At 39.2% G+C, this 27,679-nt stretch overlaps 1 protein-coding gene across 1 annotated transcript in view; it reads right to left on the bottom strand.

Annotated features, from left to right (window-relative positions):
- The window catches only part of MRPL3 (mitochondrial ribosomal protein L3), a 36,014-nt gene extending 9,606 nt beyond the window's left edge, over positions 1-26,408 (bottom strand). Inside the window, exons 1-9 of the mRNA XM_060781820.2 lie at positions 26,240-26,408; positions 21,370-21,551; positions 20,016-20,107; positions 17,690-17,788; positions 12,772-12,871; positions 11,394-11,454; positions 4,580-4,688; positions 3,313-3,390; positions 1,467-1,544 (exon numbers count right to left, since the gene is read on the bottom strand). Coding sequence (XP_060637803.2) covers positions 1,467-1,544; positions 3,313-3,390; positions 4,580-4,688; positions 11,394-11,454; positions 12,772-12,871; positions 17,690-17,788; positions 20,016-20,107; positions 21,370-21,551; positions 26,240-26,349 — 909 coding nt within the window. The 5' untranslated portion in view covers positions 26,350-26,408. The remainder of the gene's footprint in view (positions 1-1,466; positions 1,545-3,312; positions 3,391-4,579; positions 4,689-11,393; positions 11,455-12,771; positions 12,872-17,689; positions 17,789-20,015; positions 20,108-21,369; positions 21,552-26,239) is intronic.
- Between the last annotated feature and the right edge of the window lie 1,271 nt (positions 26,409-27,679).

The raw sequence follows: 27,679 nt of genomic DNA, 5'->3' as shown, positions 1-27,679 counted from the left end.
GTTGCCAGTGTGATGTCTCTACTCTTAACTATTGTATCGAGATTAGACATTGCTCTCCTCCCAATAAGTTTTCTGCTTTCTGCATCTGCAATAATCTTCGTGCCTAGAAACATAAAGTCTGTCACTGCCTCAATGTTTTCTCCCTCTATTTGCCAGTTATCAATCAGTCTAGTTGCCATCATCTTGGTTTTTTATGTTTAACTACAACCCAGATTTTGCACTTTCTTCTTTCACATTGGTTAGAAGGCTCCTCAGCTCCTCCTCGCTTTCAGCCATCAAAGTATCATCTGCATATCCAAGGTTGTTAATCTTTATTCCAGCAATTTTAACTCCAGCCTTGGGTTCATCAAATACCACACATTGCGTGATGTGTTCTGCATACAAGTTGAATAGGTCGGGTGAGTATATACAGCCCTGCCATACCCCTTTCCCAATCTTGAACCAGTCTGTTGTTCTGTGATCTGTTCTTACTGCTGCTACTTGGTTGTTATACAGATTACTCAGGAGACAGACAAGGTGACTTGGGATCCCCATACTACCAAGAACTTCCCACAATTTATTATGAGTGAAAATTGCCAGATGTACAAGCTGGGTTTAGAAAAGGCAGAGGAGCGAGAGACCAAATTGCCAATATCTGCTGGATAATGGAGGAAAGCAGGGAGTTTCAGAAAAAACATCTATTTCTGTTTTATTGATTATTCTAAAGTCTTTGACTGTGTGGATCATAATAAATTGTGTAAAGTTCTTGGTAGTATGGGGCTTGAGCACTAAGAGATGAAAATATAACTCTCACCAAAAATCTTTTAGCTCTAAGGAAGATTCTGCACAGGTGCAAAACCCATTTGGGTAAGGCACAACGATTACAACAAAGAAAATTGTGGTTAATATGTATGGAGGTTCTTGGGTAGATTATAATCCTTGTCCCTACATTTGGGGAATGCTACTGGAAATATTTGAATAATTTGACCTAAATGTGGTATATGAACCTGGTAGAAGTTTGCAAATTAAAGATCTGCCTGTTATATATGCTGAACAATTCCTTCGGGTACATATAGCTACAAGTGCTTTGAACTGTAATCCTAAGAACATCTTCATGAAACTATAATTCTGGTCTACAAAGATCAACGGTCTTTCTTTGCTAAAATATACAGAGAGATAACAGTTCTTATCGGGCTGAAAAAATAGTTCTATTTCTTTAAAATAACATTAATGGCAACTTTATTCAGGCAGCGTGCTCCGAAAATGTATATCCTTAACCCTTTCCCACACATTTATCCTCTTTTCCTTTTGTGTCATTTTTTAATTAGATTGTAAACCTGAAGACAGGGAACAGTATTGTTTTTCCCTGTAAAGTACCATATACATAGACGGCACTATACAAATAAATGATTTTGATGATAATGATAATGTTACGAAGTATTCATTGTCTGTGTTATATTAGGAAATAATTCAAGAATCAAGCTTACCTTTACTAAACAGTTTTTATGACCTGGAACACAGCCGTGTACATATATAATATTGAACTTTGTACTGACTCGCCACACCTGAAAGATTGAAATTACCAAATTCAATTCAAACTATTTTTGATAAATATTACAAAAAATGTATTAAATAAGACATGTTTTAAACAGTTTTAAAAGACCCTGCACATGTTCCAGTGCCAAAAAAAGCCAATGTCACCACCAAGAGGACCTCTAAACACAGACCACCCCAAAACTGAGGCATTACAATACTGAAGATTCTATTGCTCCCACTGACTGGAAAAAAGGAGGGCTCCCCAGTAGACCATTCTTTTGGCAGATAGGGAAGTGTCAGAAATATTAAAAATTAACTATTCTTTATTTATTTATTTACCATATTTATATACCGCCCCTCTCAGCCCAGAGGCGACTTGAAGCAGTTCACAACTTGGCAGCAATTCAATGCCTCAACAATTATAACAAGTAAAACAATCATAAAATTCTGTTAAAAACAATAGCAAACAATATAAAAATATAAAAGCCGTACAAAGCCTTAAAACGAGGCATTTTCAATTACAAAAATGTGAGTCGAGCACTGAAAGGATTAAATGGATACAATGACTAAGTAAATGCTACAGTTCAATATAAGCAGGTGTGCCTGTAGCTTCGTACACCCCAGTTAGTTGCCCTCAGCATAAAGAGGCTTCAGCCTGAAAAGGCCTCAGTGTGAGGTAAACCTCAGTGTTAGTAGGCCTCGGTGTGAGAAGGCCTCAATGTATGAGAGGTTGGGTGTGAGAAGGCGTGGTGCGAGAAGGTTTCGGTGAGAGAAGCCCCTAGCTGAAGACCTTGTGTGTAAAGTTTCAGTGTGAAGGCTACTGTGTACAAAAGGCTACTGAATGAAGGTTCTGTGTAAGTTTAGTGTGAGAAGAGGCTCTGTCAGAGTGAAGCTTTTTATCTGCATGAGAAAGAAGCCTAGCATGGAAGCAAAGAAGAAAGTACAAAGAAGTTATTTGTGTTATGGAAACCTTGTTCTTGTCAATAGTGCAACCATATTATTTTTCTATAAAGAAAAGTCTTCTAAGGAAGATATAACATTGGCCTGTGTTCTGTGTGTTTTTCTTCTATTTATCACTTTTGGTTTCTGGTGCTGGGTCACACTGCTGCTAACACGAGGAAGGTCTTTTGTTAATTAGCCTACTCGCCCAACAGGAGAGACATTCCATCAAGTATCAAGTCATTTAGGGTTTTCAATGTTATGAAGCAGAGCCTTGGGCTGTTAACAGAAACAGACTGTGGAAACCAGTGCTATTCTCTTAAGATGAATTATATATGTGTTGTCAAAGGCTTTCATGGCCAGAATCACTGAGTTGCTGTGAGATTTCTGGGCTGTATGGACATGTTTCAAAAGCATTCTCTCCTGATGTTTCGCCCACATCTATGGCAGGCATCCTCAGAGGTTGTGAGGTCTGTTGAAACTAGGCCAGTGAGGTTTATAAAAACCCTACTTTCCTAGTTTCCAACAGACCTCACAACCTCTGAGGATGCCTGCCATAGATGTGGACAAAATATTAGGAGTGAATGCTTCTGGAACATGTCCATACAGCCTGGAAAACTCACAGCAACCCAAACATTTATATAGTTTCTAGATGATATTCTGATCAGCAATCTCACAAATATGTTTGCACTAGTTGCACCTTCAAAACTATTATCAAAGGCAGCTTCATGTCTATGTGTTGCATTGAACATGTCTCAAAGATAATTCTATATTCAGATTTCACTTTTATCAAACTGGCCCAAGTATTACACACATTCCAACACAGCGTCCCCTTTATCCCATGCACTTAATTCTCACCTTTAGTCCTTTTGTTGTCCTGTAACAGTTGCCCATTTGCCCAGGCATTTTCTTTCCCTTGAAGACTCTGGCAACTTTCTATCTCCAAAAAAAGAAGAAGATGGAGACAGAGAGATATTTAGATATACAGGCAGTCCTTGGGTTACAAACATCTGATTTACAAATTACTCATAGTTAAGAATAGGGATGAGACAACAGGAAGTGAGAGAAATCCCTCAGAAGGGAAATTCACTCCTGGAAAAGTTATCAAGTTTTCACTGAGACTTATCTCCAATCCTTGTTTCCACAACAAGCTATTTTTTTCAAAATCCAGTTATCACAGGGACAGAAAGTGAGGTGAAGTCATCTGAACAGGGGCACAGGCAGCAAAACAAACACCACAGGGGTATTAACTCTTTCCTATGACATCCAAAGCTTATATATATATACACACACGACTGGTATTACATTTCAAAAATGTACCTGTTCCAACTTACAAATTCAACTTAAGAACAAACCTACAGGACCTATCTTGTTCGTAACTTGGGGACTGCCTATGTTTAATGGAAATACACATATACAGAGCATTTTCAAGGGTAAACATAAATTACATAGTATACAAGTTATACTTTGAGTGCAGAGCTATAAAGATTCGTTCCAAAGTAAGCTTTATTTTGTCCAGTGGAGCTTCTTCTAGGCAAATGAGAAGGGGTTACATGCGAAGGTAATTACTTAATGTTCCAATAAGTCCTTGGTTTATGGACTTTTGGTTTTGATTCAGAGCCTGGATCCAACTACAGCCATTTTTAGAATAGCTGTTGTGTGGCTTCAAGTCATTTCTGACTTATAGCAACCCCAAGATGAACCTGTCATGGATTTTTCTTGGAAAGATTTGTTCAGAGGGATGTGAGTGGCTCAAGGTTACTTCATCCCTGTCTCGAGTCTTAGTCCAACACTCAAACCACTACAACACTGGCTCCTAGGTAAGAGTAGAGCAGTCAACTTTGAACCGTGAGTGTTTTTAGTATTGCTGTTGCATTTTGATCTTCGTACCACGTGTTTTGGTGTATGTATTTTATAATGGTGTATTTTGACATATCTATTTTGTTGTATGCATTTTATGTTAATGTGTTTTAACTATATTGCACCGCAATATAGCCGTGAGGAGAGGCAGGTAACAAATAATTTTTTATTACAATTATTATTATTATTATTATTATTATTATTATTATTATTATAAAATGTAAATGATTTACTGAACAACATATACAAAGCTTGGAGTACTTACACTATTGGAAATTGCTCCAGGTCGCCTGTGTGTTTTAGTCTGACCATGACTAGCAGGCTGGCCTTTAAATCCCCATCTTTTCATGACTCCTTGGAAGCCTTTGCCAATCCTGAGAACAAAGAAAGCCAAACTAAGTCGATTTTGAAAGAACCATGTGTTTCTAGGACCAGAAATCTAGCTGATATTGGCTATATGCTCAATATATGAAACAAAATCAATGATGGCTTCTGGTAGAACCGTAGAATGAGTGGATGCTATGGCTCTATGGACAGATTTTGGGTAGTGTGCAGGTTAAGAAAAATAAAAAGAAATCCAACAAGTTCTGCTATCGGAATGCTAGATATAGCTCAAGAATGCTGCTCAAAAATGCTTAAGCACAGAAGATACATACCCTATGCACACTTCCCCAGGAGTAGACTAACTGCATACAGTGAAGTTACTCTGGAGTGAACACATAACAGGCTGCGTACTGGTTACAACTTGTTCTATAAAAAGCATGGCTCTCTCTGTGGTAGTAGCATCCTCATGAAATCTCTCACACAGGACAATCAGCTAGGGAAACCTTCCAGTCATATAAAAAGAACTCAAATGCAATGGAAAGTTTTTCTATTTGTTCACTGCTAATTGGACTTTGCATTGCTATCGCTCTGGTTTTATCTGGTTGTTTCATATATTTAGCATGAACGTTGTTGTTTATTCGATCAGTCGTTTCCGACTCTTCATGACCTCATGGACCAGTCCACACCAGAACTCCCTGTTGGCTGTGGCCACCCCCAGCTCCTTTAAAGTCAAGCCAGCTGCTTCAAGGATGTACTCTAAATCACATTCCCCTCAAGAGTAATATTTTTTGAGTCTACATAAACAAACCATCAAAAAGATACCCTTTAAACAGAAAACAGCAAATTGCCCATAAAGTATGATCATTTCTTTTGCTATCAGCACAATTACTTTTTTATTACAGGCCTATCTTTCTGCAACATTTGGTTAAGCAAATGAGAACAACACAAACATGTTTTTTTCTTTTTTACATTTCTAATTTCCAAACAGCTACTCCGTGCACTATTAAGTTTGCATTTGCATTTTGTGTTTAAGAATCAAATAGCATTTGCTTCAAGTTAGAGGAGATTTGTGGTGGCAGTCTTAAACTTAACAAGAATAGCCTCAATGAATCAACTGGATTTACCTATGTGCTAGCTTTACTGATTTTCTTGAATTGAAGCTTTAAAAGTACTTTCAGAACAGTGTAATAAATGTTTATTTAAAATTGAATTGTAATGTTTTTACTGAAATGTATATCAACTACAGAAAAGTATGCCTTGGGGCTGTAATTTGATACTCACTTACCTGAGTGTGCATAGAATTGCACACTCGGGTAAGTGTGATTAAATATATGGTGCACCTTTAGTTTAGCCTGGTTAAACATAGGGTGGAGCTTTAATTCTGCATATGAATACTAAGAACTGGAGCTATAAATGTTAAATACTTTAAGGTTTTTTTTTTTTTACATTTTCTGTCTTGTAAAGAGTATCAGTAACTCTAAACCTGCATATTACTTGACTCTAAAATTACAGCTTTCATTCATTCATAAATATATAGTATCCCTGAAGCTAGTATTTTAGAACAAATTTGATATACAATACAAATACTACTTAAGACCTGCTCCAGCGCAATACTATAAAGCAAGTAAATGTTTAAGCCCTCCTAGAGTATGTATGGAAGCAAGAGTCTGCCACATAAACAGAAATTCTAATACCCAGCAAGTGTTTATGTGGCTTTTGCAAAACCCGCAAAACACAATGGGCATAAATCCAGCTGAAGTTAAGTTCTTTTCGTAACCACACACAAATAATTTAGAACAATATGACCAAACTGGATTTTCCAGCCGCAATGTTTCACAACTGAGCATTCAAACTATAATGGTTTTCTCAAAAGTTGTCGGACAGAGTTGCTGAGAATCAATCACTCAAGGCTAATGCAACAATAACATGAAAACACACAACAACAACAACAACAACAACAACAACAACAACAAATTAAGCTGCACTGAAATGTAATGTACCTCAGTGCAAGGACACAAGGAAACAAAATAGGTGGTAAGGAAGCTGAACTGTAAATCTTCAGCACCTATGCTATAGTATGCCCGAGACATGATGAAGCTTGAAATAATGTATTTACTCGAGTCTAATGCACCATCAAATCTAATGCACAATTTTCTTTTTTTATATATAAATTATTTTTATTAGAATACTTTTTCATAATAATACAAAATACAAAGTACAGCGTAGATACAAAGAGGGAAGGGGGGGGGTTCACTATACATTAGAGTTTAAAAGACAGAGGGGGAGGGGAAGAGGGGGATTGAGGAGGGGGGAAGGAGGGGATGGGAAAAGAGGTAAGATAAGAGGGGGAGGAAAGGGGCTAAGGGGGCATGGAAGTTGAAGGGGGGGGGGGAAGGAAAAGAGTGACTTCCTATTCCGTTTTCACTGTGTTCTCGGTTTGATGCACAATTTTCAAAACTCTGAAACCCCAAGAAGTATTTACCATATTAGACAAATCTTATGTGTACCTAAGTTTTGGGAAGGTAATTTAGTCAAAAAAGGTGTGCATTAGAATTGAGTAAATATGGTATTTTGAAAAGATGACATAAGCTACAATTGGGGACTAACAAAAATATATACAGGACTTCTTAGTAGTCTCAACCAGCTTCAATCTACTCCAGGTAAAAGTGACTGCTGTAAGCCCTTTCATGCAAGATCCTTATGCCTGTTCCTTGTAAACTGCTGGGAACTATGAAGTCTTCCATCTGCTGGATTACAACTCCTAGCATTTTTCATGATTTCCTTTCTTGGCAACACATGAGAAGTTGCAGTCCAACGATAGCTGGAGGGCTAAATGACTGCTAACAATGACATCTGGAGGGCTGAACGACTGCTAAGAACCCATGTTTTAAATCAGTCATTCCCAATCTTTTTTTGTTCAGGGACCACCAAACCAGGGATCACTTGATGGGGGATCACTTTGATGAGGGACCACTCTCCAACATTAGTAACAAAAGAGTTATGAATCAATTTTGGTCAATTTTAGATTTGGCTTGGTTATTTGGGGTGTTGATTCAGAAAACTGCATTGGATAGACCACATCCATTCTAGTTTCTGATATAGAACATATGCCATCCAGTAGTCGCCATTTGCTCACCTACAGAAAACCATATTTAATAATCTAGAGATGATGTGATAGTAGTAATATTTTGTGGGTAGTCACCCTCCCCCTCCCAACATCCTATTGCCTCAGTACTATAAAAGGGTTTCACAAGACCAGTCGCTCTCATTGTTGCGTGGTTTCCAGGTAACAGTGTAGTAATGGGGAGGCCGCGGACCATATTTTCGTTCTTGCAGACCACTGGTGGTCCACAGACCACAGGTTGGGAACCACTGTTTTAAATAAACCAATACATAATCTATACAATAGGGATTCTTTGCTATTATTACTGATCATACATAATTTAAAGGGCTGCATCTTGTTTCTCTCCTCTCATTTTAAAATACAAATGTGAAGTTAAAACAACAAAGTGAAAATGACATAATTCAGTGCAATGAGTGTTTACACAAGAGGCACAATTACATCAAATGCATTTTGATGTAGCTGACTTATCCAACAACCATAAATACCAGCAATCTTTCCTTGCAAGGAATTATAGTATTTTTTAAAATAATAATAATAATAATAATAATAATAATAATAATAATTCATCTTTAATCAGAAGCTGGAACTTGAGATACCAAGATTAAGTTTTGGAGCACTGACCACATACAATAGAAATTGGAATGCTATGAATGTGTTAAATATAGAATGGAATTTGCAGAGTGGGGTGCAGGGAAGGCCCTACAGTGACAATTCATGACCTGCAGGCACCTAACTTCAGAGAAAATAGGTCTGTCAACTTTAATCAGCCAGTGTAATCCCTGTGACATAAGACTAAGCACCCACTCTGGCATTTCACCTAGATGGCCCTTTTAAAGGGAAAAGAAGCATTATCTACACATAAATGGGGCTTTTCAAGGGATAAAAATCGAAAAGCAATTTCATCACAACAAATTGCATACGTGTAAGAAACTGCACCTCTCTGCACAATTTCTCCTCCAACTCCTCAATTGCTTCTTTCATTTTTAACAAGATCTAAATATCCGTCAGTATGAAAATTTCTGGTTGTTTATTGCAATTGAGCATGAACACACTCTTTCTAAACACATCAAATGCCATAAATTTATAGCCAATGCTTGTATAGCACAGTCTTCAGAATGTAACAGGAATTTCTCTTGCCATGGAAGGAATTTATGTGGAGGCTTTTGACCCTTTCTAGATGATATTTCCAACCCCCATCACCTACGAACAAGCTGCTAAGAGTAGGAGTACATCTTGGCCTTATGTGCTTCCACCTCTCTCATTATCACCACAGAAGGTAATGCTCAAAGTGAGTCATTCGACATTTATTTACATGTGGAGATTGATCTTGCAATGAAGAGGATGCCTCAGTTACCACTATAGCACTGATTCCCAAATGTTTCAACACAAATCTTGAATTTTGCTGGCAAAACATGGGAATCTAAAGAAATTATTTAAAATAGTAGTAATGTATTAGCTAAGTTAAGGTCAAGACTACAGCATAAATTTTGTTATTAAATACCATTAAGTCAAATTGGACCCTTGTGAATGAGAGACATCATACCAACTTCTCAAGTCTTCCTTTTTTAAAAGTAAGAGCTAATACCATACTCGACTTCTATCAGAAAAGGAACTATCTTTAGAGTGGCTAGAGGCCTTTTTGAATGCCTGGGTTGAAAAATGGCAATAGCAGCAACTAGGCTCCCCTGTAGTGGCTCTGGCCCTTTCCCCTCTCCATGAAATGATCCTTGACTTATTTATTGGTCATATCAAACCCCATAATTTTGGTCTCCAAACCTCACCTTGACATATATGAAGTCACCTTAGTATCTACTAAGGTTGAGTTTCAAGACCCCTGTTCCGTGGATACCAAAATCATGGAGGCTCAAGTCTCCTTGTGTACAATGATTGAGGGAAATTGTGTCCCTTGTACAAAATGACAAAGTAAAGCTTTACACCTTGTGGAAATTTTTGGTTTTGATTTTTTTTAAAAAAAAAACACCATGCACAGTTGAATCCATGGATACATAGGGCAGACAGCAATTCAATAAAATAATATGGGCTATACTCAAAAGATGAGCAGGTGCAATATAAACCTGAACAAATAGCTATAGGCTTTCCTTCGCTGCAGAAGCCAAAATAACTGAGTGGATGAGCAGTGTTTTAAAAGTCAAAGTCAAAGTGCTGCTTTCCTGCTGACCATTGGGAAGTGCTGCAGCGAAATGGCACTATCTTATCCCACAAGACTCTCTACACTCAATGCCCTTATACAGAAACTGACTTTCATCTCCGATAGGAAAGAGAAAATTGCAACTCTTTCTCTAGCCAACTGAAAAAACCTTAATCTTTCAAATGCTATGCGCTTCAGGAATGAAAGAAAATACAAGTGAATGTCACAACTGCAGGACAACTGAACCTAATAAACTATCTAATGTCACAATTTAGTTGGAAGAGGAGTTGTGACTATCCTAATAAAGGCTGATTATCCCTTATCCAAAAATGTTTTAGATTTCAGATTTTGGAATACTTGTATATAAGTACACAATAAGATACTTAGAGATGGGACCCAAGCTTAAACATGAAGTTCATTGATATTTTAGAGACACTTTATAAAAAGAGCATGAATGTAACTTTATATACAATATTTTAAATAATTTTGGGCATGAAACAAAGGTTGTAAACACTGAACCACCAACACGAATGTTGTCTTTACTCATGCAATTTTGGAGTATTTTGGTTTTTAGAATTCTAGATAAGGAATGGTCAGCCTGCATTACTGTAATGAAACTCTAACAACACCTGCCCATTAGCTATATTAAAAAGTCGACGTGTAAGAAATGCAGATTAATAACATTTGCAGGATCAAATGTTATTTACTCCTCATCCTGTTCTTAGTTTCATCTGTTCCTCTTTTTGTCTTCAGAAGAAAAATCTGGATTAAAAAAAACTTTTGACCCGTAACTTTACTATTTTTTTCTGTGCTATTTATTAATGCTTTTATTTCTATATTTCAGTATATAACTATAAAAACCTGCATCAGAAGGCCTTTATTTATTTATTTCGTTTCTACCCTGCTTTTCTCACCTTGCCAGGGACTCAAGACAGTTTACAAACTCCGGCAAAATTAAATGCCGCATAGACATAATAATAAAACACATCCCATCAATTTATAAAACATTCAAAATGTATGACCCATTAAAACACATAAACAATAAAACAGATTAAAACCATATAAAGTGCCAAATCATTATTCGGACTGTTGAAGGCTGGACAATTGTGATCGGATAATGATTTGGTATTGAGATGTAGAGGATTTATGCTTTTATAGATTTTACTGTTTATAGAATTTTATGTATGTTATATGCTTTTAGCTGTTTTTATATTATTGTGGCATCAAATTGTGCCGTTCTGTAAACTGTCCTGAGTCGCCTTCGGGCTGAGGAGGGCGGTATAGAAATATAGTAAATAAATAAATACATAAATTCCTGTAATATCCTATTGTCCAAACACCTGTGTAGAAAGCCAGGTCTTAAGCTTTGTTCTAAAGACAAGGAGGGATGGGGCCTGCCTGATAAATCAAATTACCAGAAAACATAACACACACCACTAATTGCTCATTTCAACATGTTAATAGCTATAGGGTACAACTTACGTTTTTGCAGTGACATCCACGTACTGCCCAGGACGAAAGTGGGCTGCATAAAGAGGAGTGCCTAAAAATACATGTGGGGGAGGGGGGATGTAAAAAAAAAAAAAGCAAACGCATGAAGTTGCAAATAATTAGTATCAGTGATTACTAAGCATGCATAAATAAGACAATCAAGAGAGTAAGCCTCAAGTTACATGAAAATGCTGACTGGCAATCTGTCCAGAATTTGAAAAGTCTTACAAACTCATTAATGTTGCTATTCATATCATCAATGCACCATTCTTAAAATCACGAATGTCCCCAGACCCCACCCCAAATTAGACAGCTGTAGCAGCCAAAGAAAGTCTGCAGCATTATGCCACCAGTGCTCTGCCACCAGCAATTTGCAGTGTGACAAGCAATGATGACAGGAACCAACAGGGAATTTAGGGGATCAGGTGAGGAGATGGATTTTAACTACATCATTGTAGCAACATTCAGTGTCTTGGCCACTGTTTGGACTGCATATATATCTAACCTGTAGTATATGGACTACAGGGTAGATATACAGGGTTAGTCAAAATGAATAGGCCAATATTATTGCCTTAAACCATCTTATTGGCCTATTCATTTTGACTAACCCTGTATATGTAGTGGAAACAGTGGATGAACCCAATGCAAAAAAAAAGCTTTCCCTTTTAATTCCTTCCTCTTACTTTGGAAAAATATATTATTGTGTATTTCTATTTTAGTTTGTTTTCGCTTTTTTTGTTTGGTTCTGCACATGGGATGTTAAAACTTCATTACTTTTTTTCTTTTTCTTTCCTTTTTTCTATTGATTGATTTTTGATTGCACACCACTTTGATTGTAAATAAGACTTGTTTGTATCAAAAAGTAATTTTTTAAAAGTCACATTTCAAAATAAGCACTTAAAAAACAGCTAAGCATATAGGACATTAACAGTAATTTTATCTTCCTATGGAATACAACCTTTTACATGTATGAGATTTAGTCCCCTCTATTCCTGGATATTAAAACATGCCAGCATGCTTTTGAACCTCTCTGTAAATACCGATATTATCCAACATGGAGCCCCCGATGGCGCAGTGGGTTAAACCCCTGTGCCGGCAGGACTGAAGACTGACAGGTCACAGGTTCGAATCCGGGGAGAGACGGATGAGCTCCCTCTATCAGCTCCAGCTCCTCATGCGGGGACATGAGAGAAGCCTCCCACAAGGATGATAAAAACATCAAATCATCCGGGCGTCCCCTGGGCAACGTCTTTGCAGACGGCCAATTCTCACACCAGAAGCGACTTGCAGATTCTCAGGTCGCTCCTGACACGACAAAAAAATAATAATCCAACATTATATTAAAAGTCTTCCATTTTGCAAATATTACCTGGCTTAATGATAGCATTTTCTGTCACTCGAAATGTTGAAATTTTCTGTTTTGGAGGGAGACCAACTTCTCTGTACATCTCAAGAACAGACTCAGCTTTCTAAAAGAAACACAACCATTTTTTAAAGCAATATTTTTAGAATTTATATTCTGACAATAAAGAAGCATAAGAAGTTTAATACTAATTTAAACTACCAAGCAGAAGATAATGTAATAATTAAAGAGAATCTTTTTTGAAGAAATCATGGACTACAGATTACGATAATATAACAGCACCATCCTATGATTTGAAAATTTCATTGTTTTCAGAAACTCTTAGACCTACTTAATTGTATGTATAGCAGTTCCAACTTCAGGAGGTGGGGGGCATGATACAAACTTGAGAATGATGAAAACCATAGGGATGAATCCTGCAAATTGGATGGCCGACTATAATGCTAAATCATAATTCAGAAGAATAACGAATCATAACTTAGGAGTTACAAGAATGAACCTGTTATCCCCCTCATCCAATCTGGGAGGGATGTGAAGCTTTTCAATCTATTTTTAAAAATCAAATCAAGCTTAAGAATAACATCTAAACCTGTCCAAATTACAGCTGGTAGTAACTGTACTTCGTTGGTTTCTTCAAAGCTGGCACAACTTAGTAAAACATGGTTAATGATAGGTTTGCTGTGAGTTTTCCGGGTTATATGGCCATGTTCCAGAATCATTCTCTTCTGACTTTTCGGCCACATCTATGGCAGGCATCCTCAGAGTTTGTAAGGTCTGTTGGAAACTAGGCAAGTGGGATTTATATATCTGTGGAATGTCCAGGGTGGGAGAAAGAACGTTTGTATGTTTGAGGGAAGTGTGAATGTTACAATTGGCCAGCTTGATTAGCAGTGAACAGTCTTGCAGCTTCAAAGTCTAACTGCTTCCTGCCTGGGGGAATCCCTTGTTGGGAGATGTTGGCTGGCCTTGATTGTTTCCTGTCTGGAATTCCCCTGTTTTCTGAGTGTTGTTTTTTTATTTACTGTCTTAATTTTAAAGTTTTTTTTAATATTGATAGCCAGATTTTGTTCATTTTCATGGTTTTCTCCTTTCTGTTGACATTATCCACATGTTTATGGATTTCAAGTGCTTCTCTGTGTAGTCTGACATGGTGGTTCTTAGAGTGGTCCAGCATTTCTGTGTTCTCAAATAATATGCTGTGTCCAGGTTGGTTCATCAAGTACTCTGCAACAGACTTTACAACTTCTGAGAATGCCCGCCATAGATGTGGGTGAAGCGTCAGGAGATAATGCTTCTGGAACATGGCCATACAGCCCGGAAAACTCACAGCAACCCAGTGATTCTGGTCATGAAAGCCTTCAACAACACATGGTTAACAATGGCTTTGGGGTTCATAGATAGCAATGAAACTGAAACTAAAACTCAATTTTAGCCCCCAGTCACCTTGTTGTCTATAGTTGATTATGGCTATGATTAAGGAAAGTTTTCATGTTTGAAACTTTCATAGGCTTGTTGTTATAACTAAATTGTGGTTATGTGTAAACACAGCCTAGTGTAATATATGTACGTTATAAAACGGTTATATGATGTTTCAAATACTTCTGTAGAGTGTTATTTAGTTTGAAAATTCTTGCTGGTTTTTAAATGAACTTTAAAGATCTTTCCCTCCAGGCAGTTTTTGCATCATTTATTTATACATCATCATTCATGTACTATGTATACTGCTATGGTAATGCAATCACTTGCTGTGCTGACATTTGAATGCTGATTTTATTTGTTTTCTTATTTTTGTGCTCATCATTACTGATGTATGTGCTCGTTTCTTTGTTATTATATTTTCTTTTAACAACAACATTTTAATACTGTTTTTGGATACCCTTCTTGTGGTGTTTTAATGACTACTATAAACCAACGTGGGAGAATAATTTCTCATAAACAATGGTTTAAAAATCTACTAAAATACTATGTACAAATAAAATAACACAAAATCAAAATATGGGACATCCATAACAGTAAGTTATGGGCCAAAGTGCCTATCTTACAGGAATTCCATTGAGCTCTTGACCCATATTATATCAATACTATTGTTTAAAAATGCACTAATGTGGAAAGTCCGAGTTCAATAATATACGCACAAGTCCAAAGTCAGAACAAAAATTAGAATGGTGTGATTCCTTTAAGTTTGTAATGTTAATTGAACATACCAGGAACACTAATCCTTAATAAAAGGTACTTTTAAAATTAACAAAATACAGATAAGGATTAATTCAGGAAATGTCCTTGAGTTTACCTCTCATCCTATTAACTAAATAGAAGCTAAATGAATGAAAACTGAAAATAGATAAAGCCATATATCTGAATTTTATGCTATAAATGGATACCCCTCTGAAAGCAATTTAAGAGACTGACAGTAGTGATACACTTGAATAATCACCACCTGGTAGATTGTGTTGCAAAAGTCAGCCACAATTTTTTTTTCCTAAGGAAAATGCCTACCTGAATTTTGGAATGAATTTATGAGAACAATTTAAAGTATATGCATAGCATCATATAAATTTTTGCACTACTGGCTTTGAACCTAATTACATAATATTAGCCAACACTCACAATTCTGTGGGAAGAGACATAGGCAAAAATCGCTTTGAACTGTCACATCTTAAGAGATTCTTACACATTTATAAATCAGTAATATAAAAGAAATAAATATCTAACCCTAATTAGACTTTCTTACATTGATTTCCATTATGAACAACAGAATGAATCTTCAAAATACTACATACAGAATGACAGGTTAGTTAATATGAAGTGTGAGAAACAAAGATAATTTATTCTCAGAAAAAGGGATCAGCTGCCACAATGAACTAGGACTCCAACTGACTGTAGTTTTCCTAAGGCAGGCTTGCACGAAGTCCGGACCGGAAGCCAATTGCGGACCCTGTCCAAATTTCCACCAGTTCTCTCTCCCCAGACCTCCCTTCCTCGATTTCCTTCCTTCCTTCCTTCCTTCCTTCCTTCCTTCCTTCCTTCCTTCCTCCCACCCACCCACCCACCCACCCAGGGAATCAGAGCCCTAGAAAAATCGGGCTCCTCAGGGCCCTAGAAAAAGTGGGCTCCCCCTGCCCGCACCACAATCAAAGCCCTCACAACATATGCCACTGTCTGAAATGAGTTGAAGGCACAAAACAAAAATCTTGAATCTGTCATCAGCCAGAAGCAGACCCACATTTCGCACTGAAAGACTGGTATGTTTATGTTGGTTAAAATTATTCTTTGTTTTATATATTGTATTATTCTTTCATGGTTTCTTTTTTGAACTACAAATAAGAAATATGCAGTGTGCATAGGAACGTGTTCATGATTTTTTTCAAACTATAGTGTGCCCCCTAAACAGGATGAGGAACCTCTATTATCACCTGACTTGAACAATCCCACAAGCAAGTCATGAGAGTTATAACATGGTCTCATAGTCTTCAGCTCACAACAGGCACAGCGTGAAGTGTTGTGGTCGGAAAATAATTTAGAGCTTCAGAGCCAAAGATGCAGAGTTCAGTCTTTAAAAATTGCAAAAGGTTTATTTGCAAAATAAAAAAACTACATTTCTTTATAGCAATAAACTAGGTCTGAGCTACTCTCCAACTCCATCTCTCTAGGGTTTAAAAGAGGAAAAAAATTCCAAGAGAGGGAAAAATCTCTCCTGACACACACAAGCAGAGAGAGGTCTCAATACTCAGACGTAAAAAGCAGAAAACTGAAACAGAGGCATGCAATGCACCTGCAAAGTACATATTCTACATAACCAATATGAATGAGAGCAATAGTGAGAGGAGAGAACTAATAGATACATTCCAACTGTCATTCAGAAGTCAGAGGGGAAGGGATTCCCTCAGCCTATTCCTAAACTAACTAACTGTTCCTAATTGAGAATGCAGACTTGAGCAGTGTGGGGTTGAATTCCAACATATAGTTTGCTATTACGCACAACTTCAAGATTCAATGAGGGATCTTGGAATGTATCCCCTTGGAATGTATCTTATGAATGCACTGTAAAGAATATCATACGAAAGCTGACTGGTACAACCTGGGGATCACAACCAGATACAGTGAAGACATCTGCCCTTGCACTATGCTACTCTGCTGCTGAGTATGCATGCCCAGTGTGGAACACATGTGGAACACATCTCACCACGCTGAAACAGTGGCTGTGGCTCTTAATGAAACATGCCGCATTATCACAGGGTGTCTGTGCCCTACACCACTGGAGAAATTACACTGTTTAGCCGGTATTGCACCACCTGACATCCGCCGGGAAGTAGCAACCAATAGTGAAAGGACTAAGGCAGTGACATCTCCAGCCCACCCCGTTTGGTTATCAGCCAGCACGTCAACAACTTAAATCAAGAAATAGTTTTCTAAGATCTATAGAGACACTCGCTGGAACACCTCAGTAAGCGAGAGTCCAAAAGTGGCAGGCTCAAACCCAGAACCTCAATCAATGGTTGATACCAAATGAGAGACTCCTCCCTGGGCACACAGAAAACAGGGCGACTTGGAAGGCGCTGAAGAGACTGTGCTCTGGCGTCACGAGATGGCAGAGCCAATCTTAAGAAATGGGGCTACAAAGTGGAATCGATGACATGCGAGTGTGGAGAAGAGCAAACTACAGACCACCTGCTGCAATGCAACCTGAGCCCTGCCACATGCACAATGGAGGACCTTCTTGCAGCAACATCAGAGGCACTCCAAGTGGCCAGCTACTGGTCAAAGGACATTTAATCAACTACCAAGCTTGCAAACTTTGTGTTTTGTTTGTTTGTTTTTAATGCAATACAACTGTTTGGTTCGCTCCTGATATGATAAATAAATACTGTAAAGAAACAAAATTACTTTCCCAGTTTTTTTTTAAAAAGTTACATAATCAACTTACACGAAACTGAGATCCATTTTTCCCTCCAACAATTAGAGCAGGGTATTTCCCGTCACTTTCTTCTTTTGGTATGTGCCGTATCACATGGCAGTCTTGAACCTTCAAAAGATAAATCATTACAGTAAACATGTTATATTACCCCATTTATTTTGGTCATCAAGCAAAACATATTACTGTAAGATGCCACTGAGTGATGCAGCGGTCACTGCAGAACACCCTCAAGATGTTTTGGATTCTGATAAATAGACTTGTTTGTGCAAGATCAATGGTCAATGGTTAGGAAGGATGGAAGTTCTAGTCCTAATATATGGAGGGGGTAGCAGGAACTAAATTGAGGAATGCTGGCACACAAAGTCTCATACTGCAACATTTGGCAACTTATAATCTAATGCTTCCACTCATTTAAGGGACTCACACTCCAATTGCTTATGATACAATAAAATACAATTCATAACAAATAAAACTAATGTTCTCAGAGAACAGTAACCACAGAAAAAGACTCCATCTCAACAACTACATGAATAAATACAGAAGATGAAAGAACCAAGAAAAGAGATTCTGAAGATGATCCTAATTGGCAGATAAAGGCATCAAGGAAAAAAGGTTTTCCTCCCTAAAATGAGAGATTGGTAAAAACAGACTTATTTCTAAGTGACTAGATCAGCATTTTTTCTGATTTTTAGTGTTTTAGTACAAATAAAAAGGATGCAGTTCTGCACATGTTTGCTGGAGTAAGTTGTCTCTAAGACTTAGTTTTAATCGAGTGTAAAATAAGAGGTAATGGGATGTCCTGTTATTGATAAAATCGAAAATTGCCAGGAAAATCCCCTACCTCTGCTATGGTTGCTCATGTATTACAACTTGAGTCTCCCTTATGTGGAAATCTGAAATCCAGAACACTCCAGACACCTAAATTATTTGTTGCCAGACACCTACTTCTGCCTTGTGGAAAAGGGATTGGTCACATATCTAATGCTTGTCAATTGTAGTAATCCGTGAGGCAGGCATCCTGGAAGCAGGATGTTAGGGCAAAAGCAGAACAACTCCATTTGTTCCCATCTGTATTCAGCCCAGAGATAATGAAAAAGGCTCACAGAGGAAGGGAGGATTTTCCCCTCCATTCCTGACTGCTTTACTAAAAGGGCAAAAAGGATGTTGATAGAAGTGTCTGGAATGTCTCCTTTTTTGCAGTGGTCTTTTGTAAGCAGAATCCTCCCCACCTTCTCCCTCTTCTCTTTCCCCCATCAGAGCTCCTTCAGAAAAAAAAATCCTGTCCCACAATCACTATGCACCTGTAAATACAGGTTTCAAAACCTGAAACAAATCAAAAATCTCAAACGTTTCATAGTTTGAACCATTTCAGATAAGGGAGGCTCAACCTCTAGTCAATTTTCTCTAAGTTCATCATTTGTAAGATCTGAAGACTAATTGGATGCTTTTACTTTGTGCAACTCTAATAGTAAGTTCTTTTGCTAGAAATTGCTGATATACAGTAACTGTGATGTAGATTTATACTAATAAATTCAATCAATCCCAGCACACAGGAAAAAAATTAATCTTCCCCTAAGTTACTATGTGTTTCCCCTCCAGAACCCCATTTTTCATGTGGTTCTAGTTCTAGCTAAAAACAATAATAAAGAAGATTCCACAAGACTGATGACTACACAGACCTGTTATGTATTGTCCATAATGGCGCTTCTGCATAGCCACTTCTTTATAGCAAATCACAACCTCTTTCAAGATAAGCTTTTAAGAGGCTATTTTATTTTCCTTCTGTTCAGACTGTTTATCACAAATGCTTGAAATGGGCATACACCAATGATTTTTGTAGGATGGAAACTTTGTGTTCCTTGCTCATAGCACTGATCACTGCTATGCAATTCTGGAAGGATGCTAAAGAAGATGATGTACTTGAAAGGTTATAGAGTCATACCAACTGCCAGATTAAATCCTATCTTTAAAGAATGAAGGAACTCTCCAAATTCTTTTTAAGACTGATATTAATCTAGGCCCTTCCAGACAAGCCCTATATCTCAGCATCTGATCCAAGTTTTCTGTTTATTTGGCAGTGAGGATTCATATAATCCAGTTTAAAGCAGATAACCTAGGATCAGATTATGGAATTTGGGCCTGTCTGGAAGGGCCATCAGTTACTGGATTTACTCTTTTAAACTAACTTGAGATTTTGCTTGGTGAAAAGCAGTGTAAGTACTATAAGGCAATAAATAACTCAAGATTAAAGGACAGCAACTTGGATGTAGAAAACAGAATGTTTGTACAACATTTGTTCCCCCCCCCCCCTAGTTTAGAATATAATCTGCCTTACCTGAAGTAATGTGACAGGTAATTTTTCACCCTTCTTGGTCCACAATGGCATCATTCCCAACTTTACAGCAATAATACCAACTCTTCTGGAACCTATAAGGAATAGTAGAAGGAAAATATAATATATTCACTCCTACTTACAAAACGTCTAGCTTACTAAATAACAATAACAAAGGGTACTTAAAAACCTACATCAATCCTCTTCAGGTGGAAAAAGACTGCTAAATGAGAAAACAGCCCCAATAATGCAGTTTTTGTGATATGCACCCATATATCATGCCATACCTCTCATATTTTCTTCCATCCCTTCAAAAAACATTTGTGAGTTTGACTGGACTGGGACTGATTGGTGGTAAAGAAAAGCTAGGTAGGATGTAGGTTTACCATTTCTGAAAGTGGAGTAATGAGAATTTGTCAGATCCAGGTTCCAGTCCTTTACTGAGCCCCTTAACACACTCAGTCATTTTTGGTCAGTAATTTCACTTGGTGTCTAAAATGATGCTGTGCTATCCTCTCTACCATTTCAGTTATAGGCTGGAGCCACAGTGCTGTACAACAGGGCAATAACCCCCAGGAGACCTTAAAAAGCAGCAGCACCTTTTATGACAACTACTTCTGCATTTTTAATTGCCCCAAAATGCCTTCTAGGAGACATGGGGCATTTTCGACATGTTCTGAAACCTTTGAGGTACACGGGAGGCTTGTTAAACAGGAAATTAAGTACAAGCCACTTCCTATTCACTTTGTGTTTCAAAAAAAAGGTCTATCCTGTGGATAAATATGGTGGAAATGTGCCCTTTAACCTCTAGAGAACATTTTACAGTAAAACTAGTTTCAAAATAGGTGGTAACTTAGGGAGCCTCTAAACGTGATGAAAATACCCCCACAATCCCAAAGGATGTTTTGATGCTTTTTTTCAATATCTGGTGGATTCTGGTGTCAGAAAAAGACCTTGGGGACCACTTTGCCCATTCCTGCTATAGATTAGTTTCCATTTAGCCATGGAATTCACTTTGCTGGAACGTACCAGTCAATATCTCTCAGTCTCACTAATCTCACATTATTGTTAAGAGGAAGTATAATGGAAGGAAACTATGAACTCACTGAAAAGAAAGGAAATAAACGTAACTAACAGACATTAGCTGCCCAGCATGCTGAATGGGCTTGCATATGTTGGTTTCGGAAAATGGGTGGGTAATAAATGGAACACAATTTGTTCTGTGTTGTGTGAGCTGAGTCTAGAATGTACTGAACCACATTCATTGATTTTAAACACAATAAAAATAATGGCAGGCTCAAAGTGCAACATCAAGTATTGTCCCCCATTGCTTTATCTGATTCAATTATATACAAACCTGGTTGCCATGGTTGCAAAGGCCAAGGTTCATCTTTCAGTGGGCAAAGCTTACTGGCTGTTTGAGCTTGGATTTCTTCTTTCACAAATGTTTTAAGTAACTTGACATTCTCTTCTGAAAGATGCTCATCCCACCATGTGTTATTGTTATTAATGTGTCTGGCTACGATCCAGCATGGGCCCCTTGAAACACAAACAGAAAAATCCTTGAGAAAATGAAATATGCTGTCACATTTCTAAGTGTTTACTTCTTTAATCCTGACCATTATAATATTTCACTAAAAGCCAAGAGATCTTTAAAAAAGAAATGCATGACTGTTAGACACCTGTAAGGCATTCCTCAAAAGAAAGGCAGTAGGAATCTCAGAATTCATTTGCAACACTATGAGTAGAATGCCTTACCTTTGGAAGCCCAAATATTATCTACATTGTACCTTGACAATAAAATATGAGCAATTTGGCTATTTTCATGGTGATTGTGTGACAGTTCAAAAATTTAGAAAAACCTGAAGATTCATGTCTTTGGACTTTCTAACAAAATAGTTTCATTAAGCAAAAGAAATAAAAGTGGAGGCTGAAACACAATTACTATTAAGGAGTTCAGATTTACTCAAAAGCTCCAAGAAAGTGTGTGAATTTTCTGCTAAATATGTATATCTTTAAAAAAACCATATTAATCATATGAGAATGTAACACTTCATACATTTTCTTTTCTTTGACCCAACAGAGCAGTGTTTCTCAACCTTCCTAATGCCTTGACTCCTTAATACCTCGTGTTGTGTTCCTCGTGTTGTGGTGATCCTCAACCATAAAGTTATTCCCGTTGCTACTTCAGAACTGTAATTTTGCTACTGTTATGAATTGCAATGCAAATATCTGATATGCAGGATATGTTTTCATTCACTGGACCAAATTTGGTGCAAATACCCAATACGCCCAAATTTGAATACTCTTGGTGTTGGGGGGGGGGGGGATTGATTTTGTCATTTTGGAGTTGTAGTTGCTGGGATTTATGGTTAATCTACAATCAAAGAGCATTCTGAACTTCACCAATGATGGAATTGAACCAAACTTGGCACACAGGAAATACTGAAAGGGTTTGATGGGCACTGACCTTGAGTTTTGGAGTTGTAGTTCATCTATATCCAGAGAGTACTGGGGACTCAAACAATGATAGATCTGGACCAAACTTGGCACGAATACTCAATATACCCAAATGTGAACACTGATGGAGTTTGGGGGAAATAGACTTGACATTTGGGAGTTGTCGTTGCTGGGATTTATAGTTCACCTGCAATCAAAGGGCATTTTGAACCCCACCAATGACAGAATTGGACCAAACTTATTATTTATTTATAACATTTATATTCCGCCCTTCTCACCCTGCAGGGGACTCAGGGTGGATCACAATGCACATATACATGGCAAACTTCCCACACAGAAGTCACTGGAATGAGCCTTCCTCCAACCTCACACACTCTCCCTTGCCTGCACATGTGCATCATGCTGCCATGCGCTGAGCATGTCTGCTCTCCCCTCCCCACTTGGAGTCTCAGACACAGCCCTCCCCTTAGCTGAGATGATGGAAAATCACAGAGGAGGAGGGTTTTTGGTGGGAGGATTCACCATCTCTTTCCAAAAAGGAAGAGAAGGACAGGCAGAGAAATCTTCAACATTCTCTGCCACAGGGATCGTAGTTAAGAACGGGGGTGAGATAGTTAAGAGTGGGGGAGAGACAACTGGAAGTGAGAGAAATTGACCCCCAGAAAGGGAAATTCACTTCTGAAAGAGTTATCATTCAGAAAGTGTGTCTTAACTGAAGCTGTATCCCCAATGGGTTGCTGTAAGACTATATGGCCATGTTCCAGAAGCATTCTCTACTGACGTTTTGCCTGTGTCTGTCGCAGAGGGACGGTGAAGCGACAGCTCTCCTGGTGGCCAGAAAAGTTGGAATGTTAAATAGCCTCTGACTGTCTATATGTGTTGTGTGTCTATGGCATTGAATGTTTGCCATGTATATGTACATTGTAATCCGCCCTGAGTCACCTGCAGGGTGAGAAGGGTGGAATATAAATACTGTAAATAAATAAATAAATCTATGACAGGCATCCTCAGAGGTTGGGAGACCTCACAACCTTTGGGGATGCCTGCCATAGATGTAGGCAAAACATCAGGAGAGAATGCTTCTGGAACATGACCATACAGCACGAAAAACTTACAGCAACCCAGTGATTCCGGCCATGTAAGCCTTGTATCTCCAATCCTTGTTTCCACAGCAAGCTATTTTTCTTTCAAAACCCAATGCTCACAGGGACAGAAAGTGAGGTGAAATCTTCTGAAGAGGGTACACAGTCAGCAAAACAAACACCACAAGGGGTGAATTAACTGATTAACCACTTCATGAGTAAACCAGAGTTTTCTTTTTGATCTGAAGCATGTGTTGGGAATGGCGGGGTGGGGTGGGGTAGAGTGGGGGTTAAGAAACCTTAGCCACCTCTGGCTACAGGCCTGGGTGTTAACCCCATCCTATGTTATCCAAAGCTAATATAGGTATCAATTTGGCTGGAAGTACACTTAAAGATGTACTTGTTCTGACTTGCCTACAAACTGAACTTAAGAACAAACCTACAGATATCATCATGTTCGTAATTTGGGGACTGCTTGTAGTGATCAGCACTGCAAACCCACTTTCTTCAATATTGGTTTGAAAATGCCTGTGATAGGAATCATCTGAAGACACACAATAACTGTTGGGGAAAAAACCTCTTCAGCCCCTGAATGGAAAAACAAAGTACCCTGACTCAGGGCCCTTCCGCAGAGTTATATAACCCAGAATATCAAGGCACATAATCCCACAATATCTGAACTGGGTTATCTACACTGACATATGAAGTCTGATCTGGCCTGGGTGGTCCACGCCTTAGTCACCTCCAGACTGGATTACTGTAATGCACTCTACGTGGGGCTGCCCTTGAAGATGGCTCAGAAATTTCAAATGGTCCTGTGGGTGGCAGCCAAGCTACTTATTGGGACGACTTACAGGGAGCGGTCAACCCCCTGTTTAAGGAGCTCCATTGGCTGCTGTTCATTTTCCGATCCCAATTCAAGGTGCAGGTTCTGACCTACAAAGCCCTAAATGGTTTGGGACCCGTCTACCTGCATGGCCTCATTTCTGTGTACGAACCCACACGATCTCTTTGTTCATCTGGGGAGGTCCTGTTCTCGCTCCCACCTCCCTCGCAGGCATGATTGGTGGGGACGAGGCAGAGGGCCTTCTCCATGGTTGCCCCTCTACTCTGGCACTCACTCCCCAAGGATATCAGACAAGCCCCCACATTGGCAGTCTTTAGGAGGAGCCTGAAAATGTGGCTTCCCTGAATAAAGGAAACAATTCCCTGCAAATACTCTGAGAAGCACTTTAATTACCTGTTGGGTTGCTCTTTACTTTTGATTTAAAACCCTCCTAATAGATACATCCTCTGTTCATGTCCAGCATTTATTTTTAAAGATTTTAACTATTACATCTCGCCCAGCCATAGGTTTTTAAATTCTTGTGTGTTATTGTCTACTTGTGAGATATATTAATTGTATTGTTTATTTTGTTTATTGCTTGTTGTTTTTATTATTGCTTGATGTTTCTGATGTGTTGTTGGGCTTGGCCTCATGTAAGCCGCTCCGAGTCCCTTGGGGAGATGGTGGCAGGGTATAAATAAAGTTATTATTTATTTATTTATTTATTTGCCTTACTTATATACCGCTGTTCTCAGCCCGAAGGCGACTCACAGCGGTTCACAACAAATACGAACAGCAAAAATTCAGTGCTACAGTATAAAAACAGCTAACAACCTAACACATTACACAATTAATAAACAGTTACTACAATACCCATTCACTGTCGTCTCATCATTAAGAACATGTTCCAGATTCGTCATCCACTGTTCCATTCCAGTGTTCATTAACCAATCATTGCACTAATTATTTGAACGCCTGCTCAAACAGCCAGGTCTTCACTTTTTTGCAGAATACCATTAGAGATGGTGGTAGTCTAATGTCCATAGGAAGGGCGTTCCACAGCCGAGGAGCCACCACTGAGAAGGCCCTATCCTCTCGTTCCCGCCAGCCGTGCTTGAGAAGCAGGCGGGATCGAGAGCAGGGCCTCCCCGGAACATCTCAAAGTCCTGGTGGGTTCATAGGCAGAGATGCGGTTGGATAGGTAGCTTGGGCCGGAACCGTTTAGGGCTTTAAAGGCCAACGCCAGCACTTTGAATTGAGCCTGGTAGCAGATCGGTAGCCAGTGGAGTTGGCGCAACAGGGGGGTTGTATGCTCCAGTATACTCCAGTTTAGAGCAGATGTGGGATTTTATTCAGCTGTGTGGAAGGGGCCTTAGGATGCCTCTACACCAGGCATGGTAAACTTCGGCCCTCCAGGTGTTTTGGACTTCAACTCCCACAATTCCTAACAGCCTACCGGCTGTTAGGAATTGTGGAAGTTGAAGTCCAAAACGCCTGGAGGGCCAAAGTTTACCATGCCTGCTCTACACTGCAGAATGCCTTTAGTTTGAGACCACTTTAAGCGCCATGGCTCAACGCTGTGGAATCTTGGAAGTTGTTACTTGGTAAGGCACCAACCCTCTTGGGCAGGGAAGGCTCAAGTTCTTGTGAAACTACAACTCCCACGAGCCAGGGCAGTTAATAGTGGTGCCAGACTGCATCGATGCTCCCTGAAACAGCACTCTGTTGGGATTCAAGCGCCTTGCACACCAGGCTTGCTTCCTTTTCCCTGCTTTCAAAAGGCAGGAAGGCAGAGAACCGACAAGGCCTCCACGGAAGAGCCAGACCACCCGCTCTCAAGGAGATAATAAACCCCCTACCGGCTCCTCAGCCCGGCCTCTGAGACTTCCACTGCCGCACGAGCCGAAGCCAGGGCCCCTCTGGGCAACATGTGCCTCCCCAGGCGGCACAACAGCCCCGCGGCCGCCATGACAGCACCGGCAGCAGCGCTCGTTGCCGAGGAAGAAGGCCGTCCGACTCCCAAAGCCTTCCCTCGTCGCACGCGAACGTTAGTTCCGGGCGCCTTTGGTTCCTATCAGCCCCATTCTGCGGTCCCGGGCAAACATTGAACGGGGTTGGACTTCAGTTCCCAGAAGCCCTTGCCAGCTTGGCCAATACTGAGGAATTCTGGGAGCTGAAGTCCAAAAAACCCCCTTGAGGCCCGAAACTTGAAAAACACTGCTTAAGAGTACAAAAGCCTTCCAGTATTGTCTTCAGCCCCATCCACACTGTCATAAAACATTATCATCATCATCATCATCATCATCACTTTATTTCTTAATTAGTCGCTCTCCACCAAAGTGCTCCGAGCGACTTACAATTTAAAATAGCTTATACGCAATATAAAACATTCAACATAAAAACATTCAACATCATAAAAACATTCAGCAGTGACTATGGCAAAATTTGATCCGGTTACTTAAATGCACAACCAAACAGCCAAGTCTTGAGCGCCTTTACAAAAGGTCGCAACTCCGACATTGCTCTAATATATGGAGGCAATGTGTGCCGTCGTGCCTGGGGCTATAGAGAAAGAGGCATGGACGTGACTGCTTTCCCTAGGGGATTGCTTCTTGCCCTCACTTTAGGGAAACTGGAATTCCCAAGGACCAGAACACAAGTGACTCGAAATGGTGTTTATTGATGATAATTAGTTTTCTTTCTCAGGCACAAACTTTATGTTTCAACAGGGAAAAACACTTTATAACTCTAAAGCCCAGGGTCCTAGGAGTAATAAGCTGAGAAGCCTTTCCTGTTCCCTCTCTCTCAATGGCTATGGATGCCGGAGCAAACCACAACCCCAGTTCAGTGGCCTAAACTGAAGGACAAGACTTTCCTATGGTGCCAAAGAACTGGAATGAAGGTGCCTGAGGTCTTCGCAATTTCGTTCAGGAGGTTTGAACATAAAGAATAAGACTCAGGGGTCAAAACCTAAGAACTGGTAGTAAAAAATGCCTTGACCAGGGGCTTTGGGCCAAGCTTATGGACACGTCCATCCAATGAGTCTTTTACTGAGGTAAAAAAAGGTGAGGGAGAAACCTTCCCTTTCTCCCTTGGAAGGGGCGGAGCCTAAACAACTGAACTGGGGAAACAAACCAATTGGTGCACAACAACAATAAATTGACAGCTATAGTAACCAATGAAATTTAACTATACATGTACAAGGTAGACAGAAATAAAATGGCAGTTTAAAATCCTGCAACAAACAGTTCTAAATATATGAGGCGCCACACGCGCCGTCACACAATGAGTTCCACAGA

This window comes from Anolis sagrei, chromosome 6 (genome assembly GCF_037176765.1).
Source record: "Anolis sagrei isolate rAnoSag1 chromosome 6, rAnoSag1.mat, whole genome shotgun sequence".
Classification (NCBI taxonomy): domain Eukaryota; kingdom Metazoa; phylum Chordata; class Lepidosauria; order Squamata; family Dactyloidae; genus Anolis; species Anolis sagrei.
This window is presented reverse-complemented; position numbering and strand designations above follow the sequence as displayed.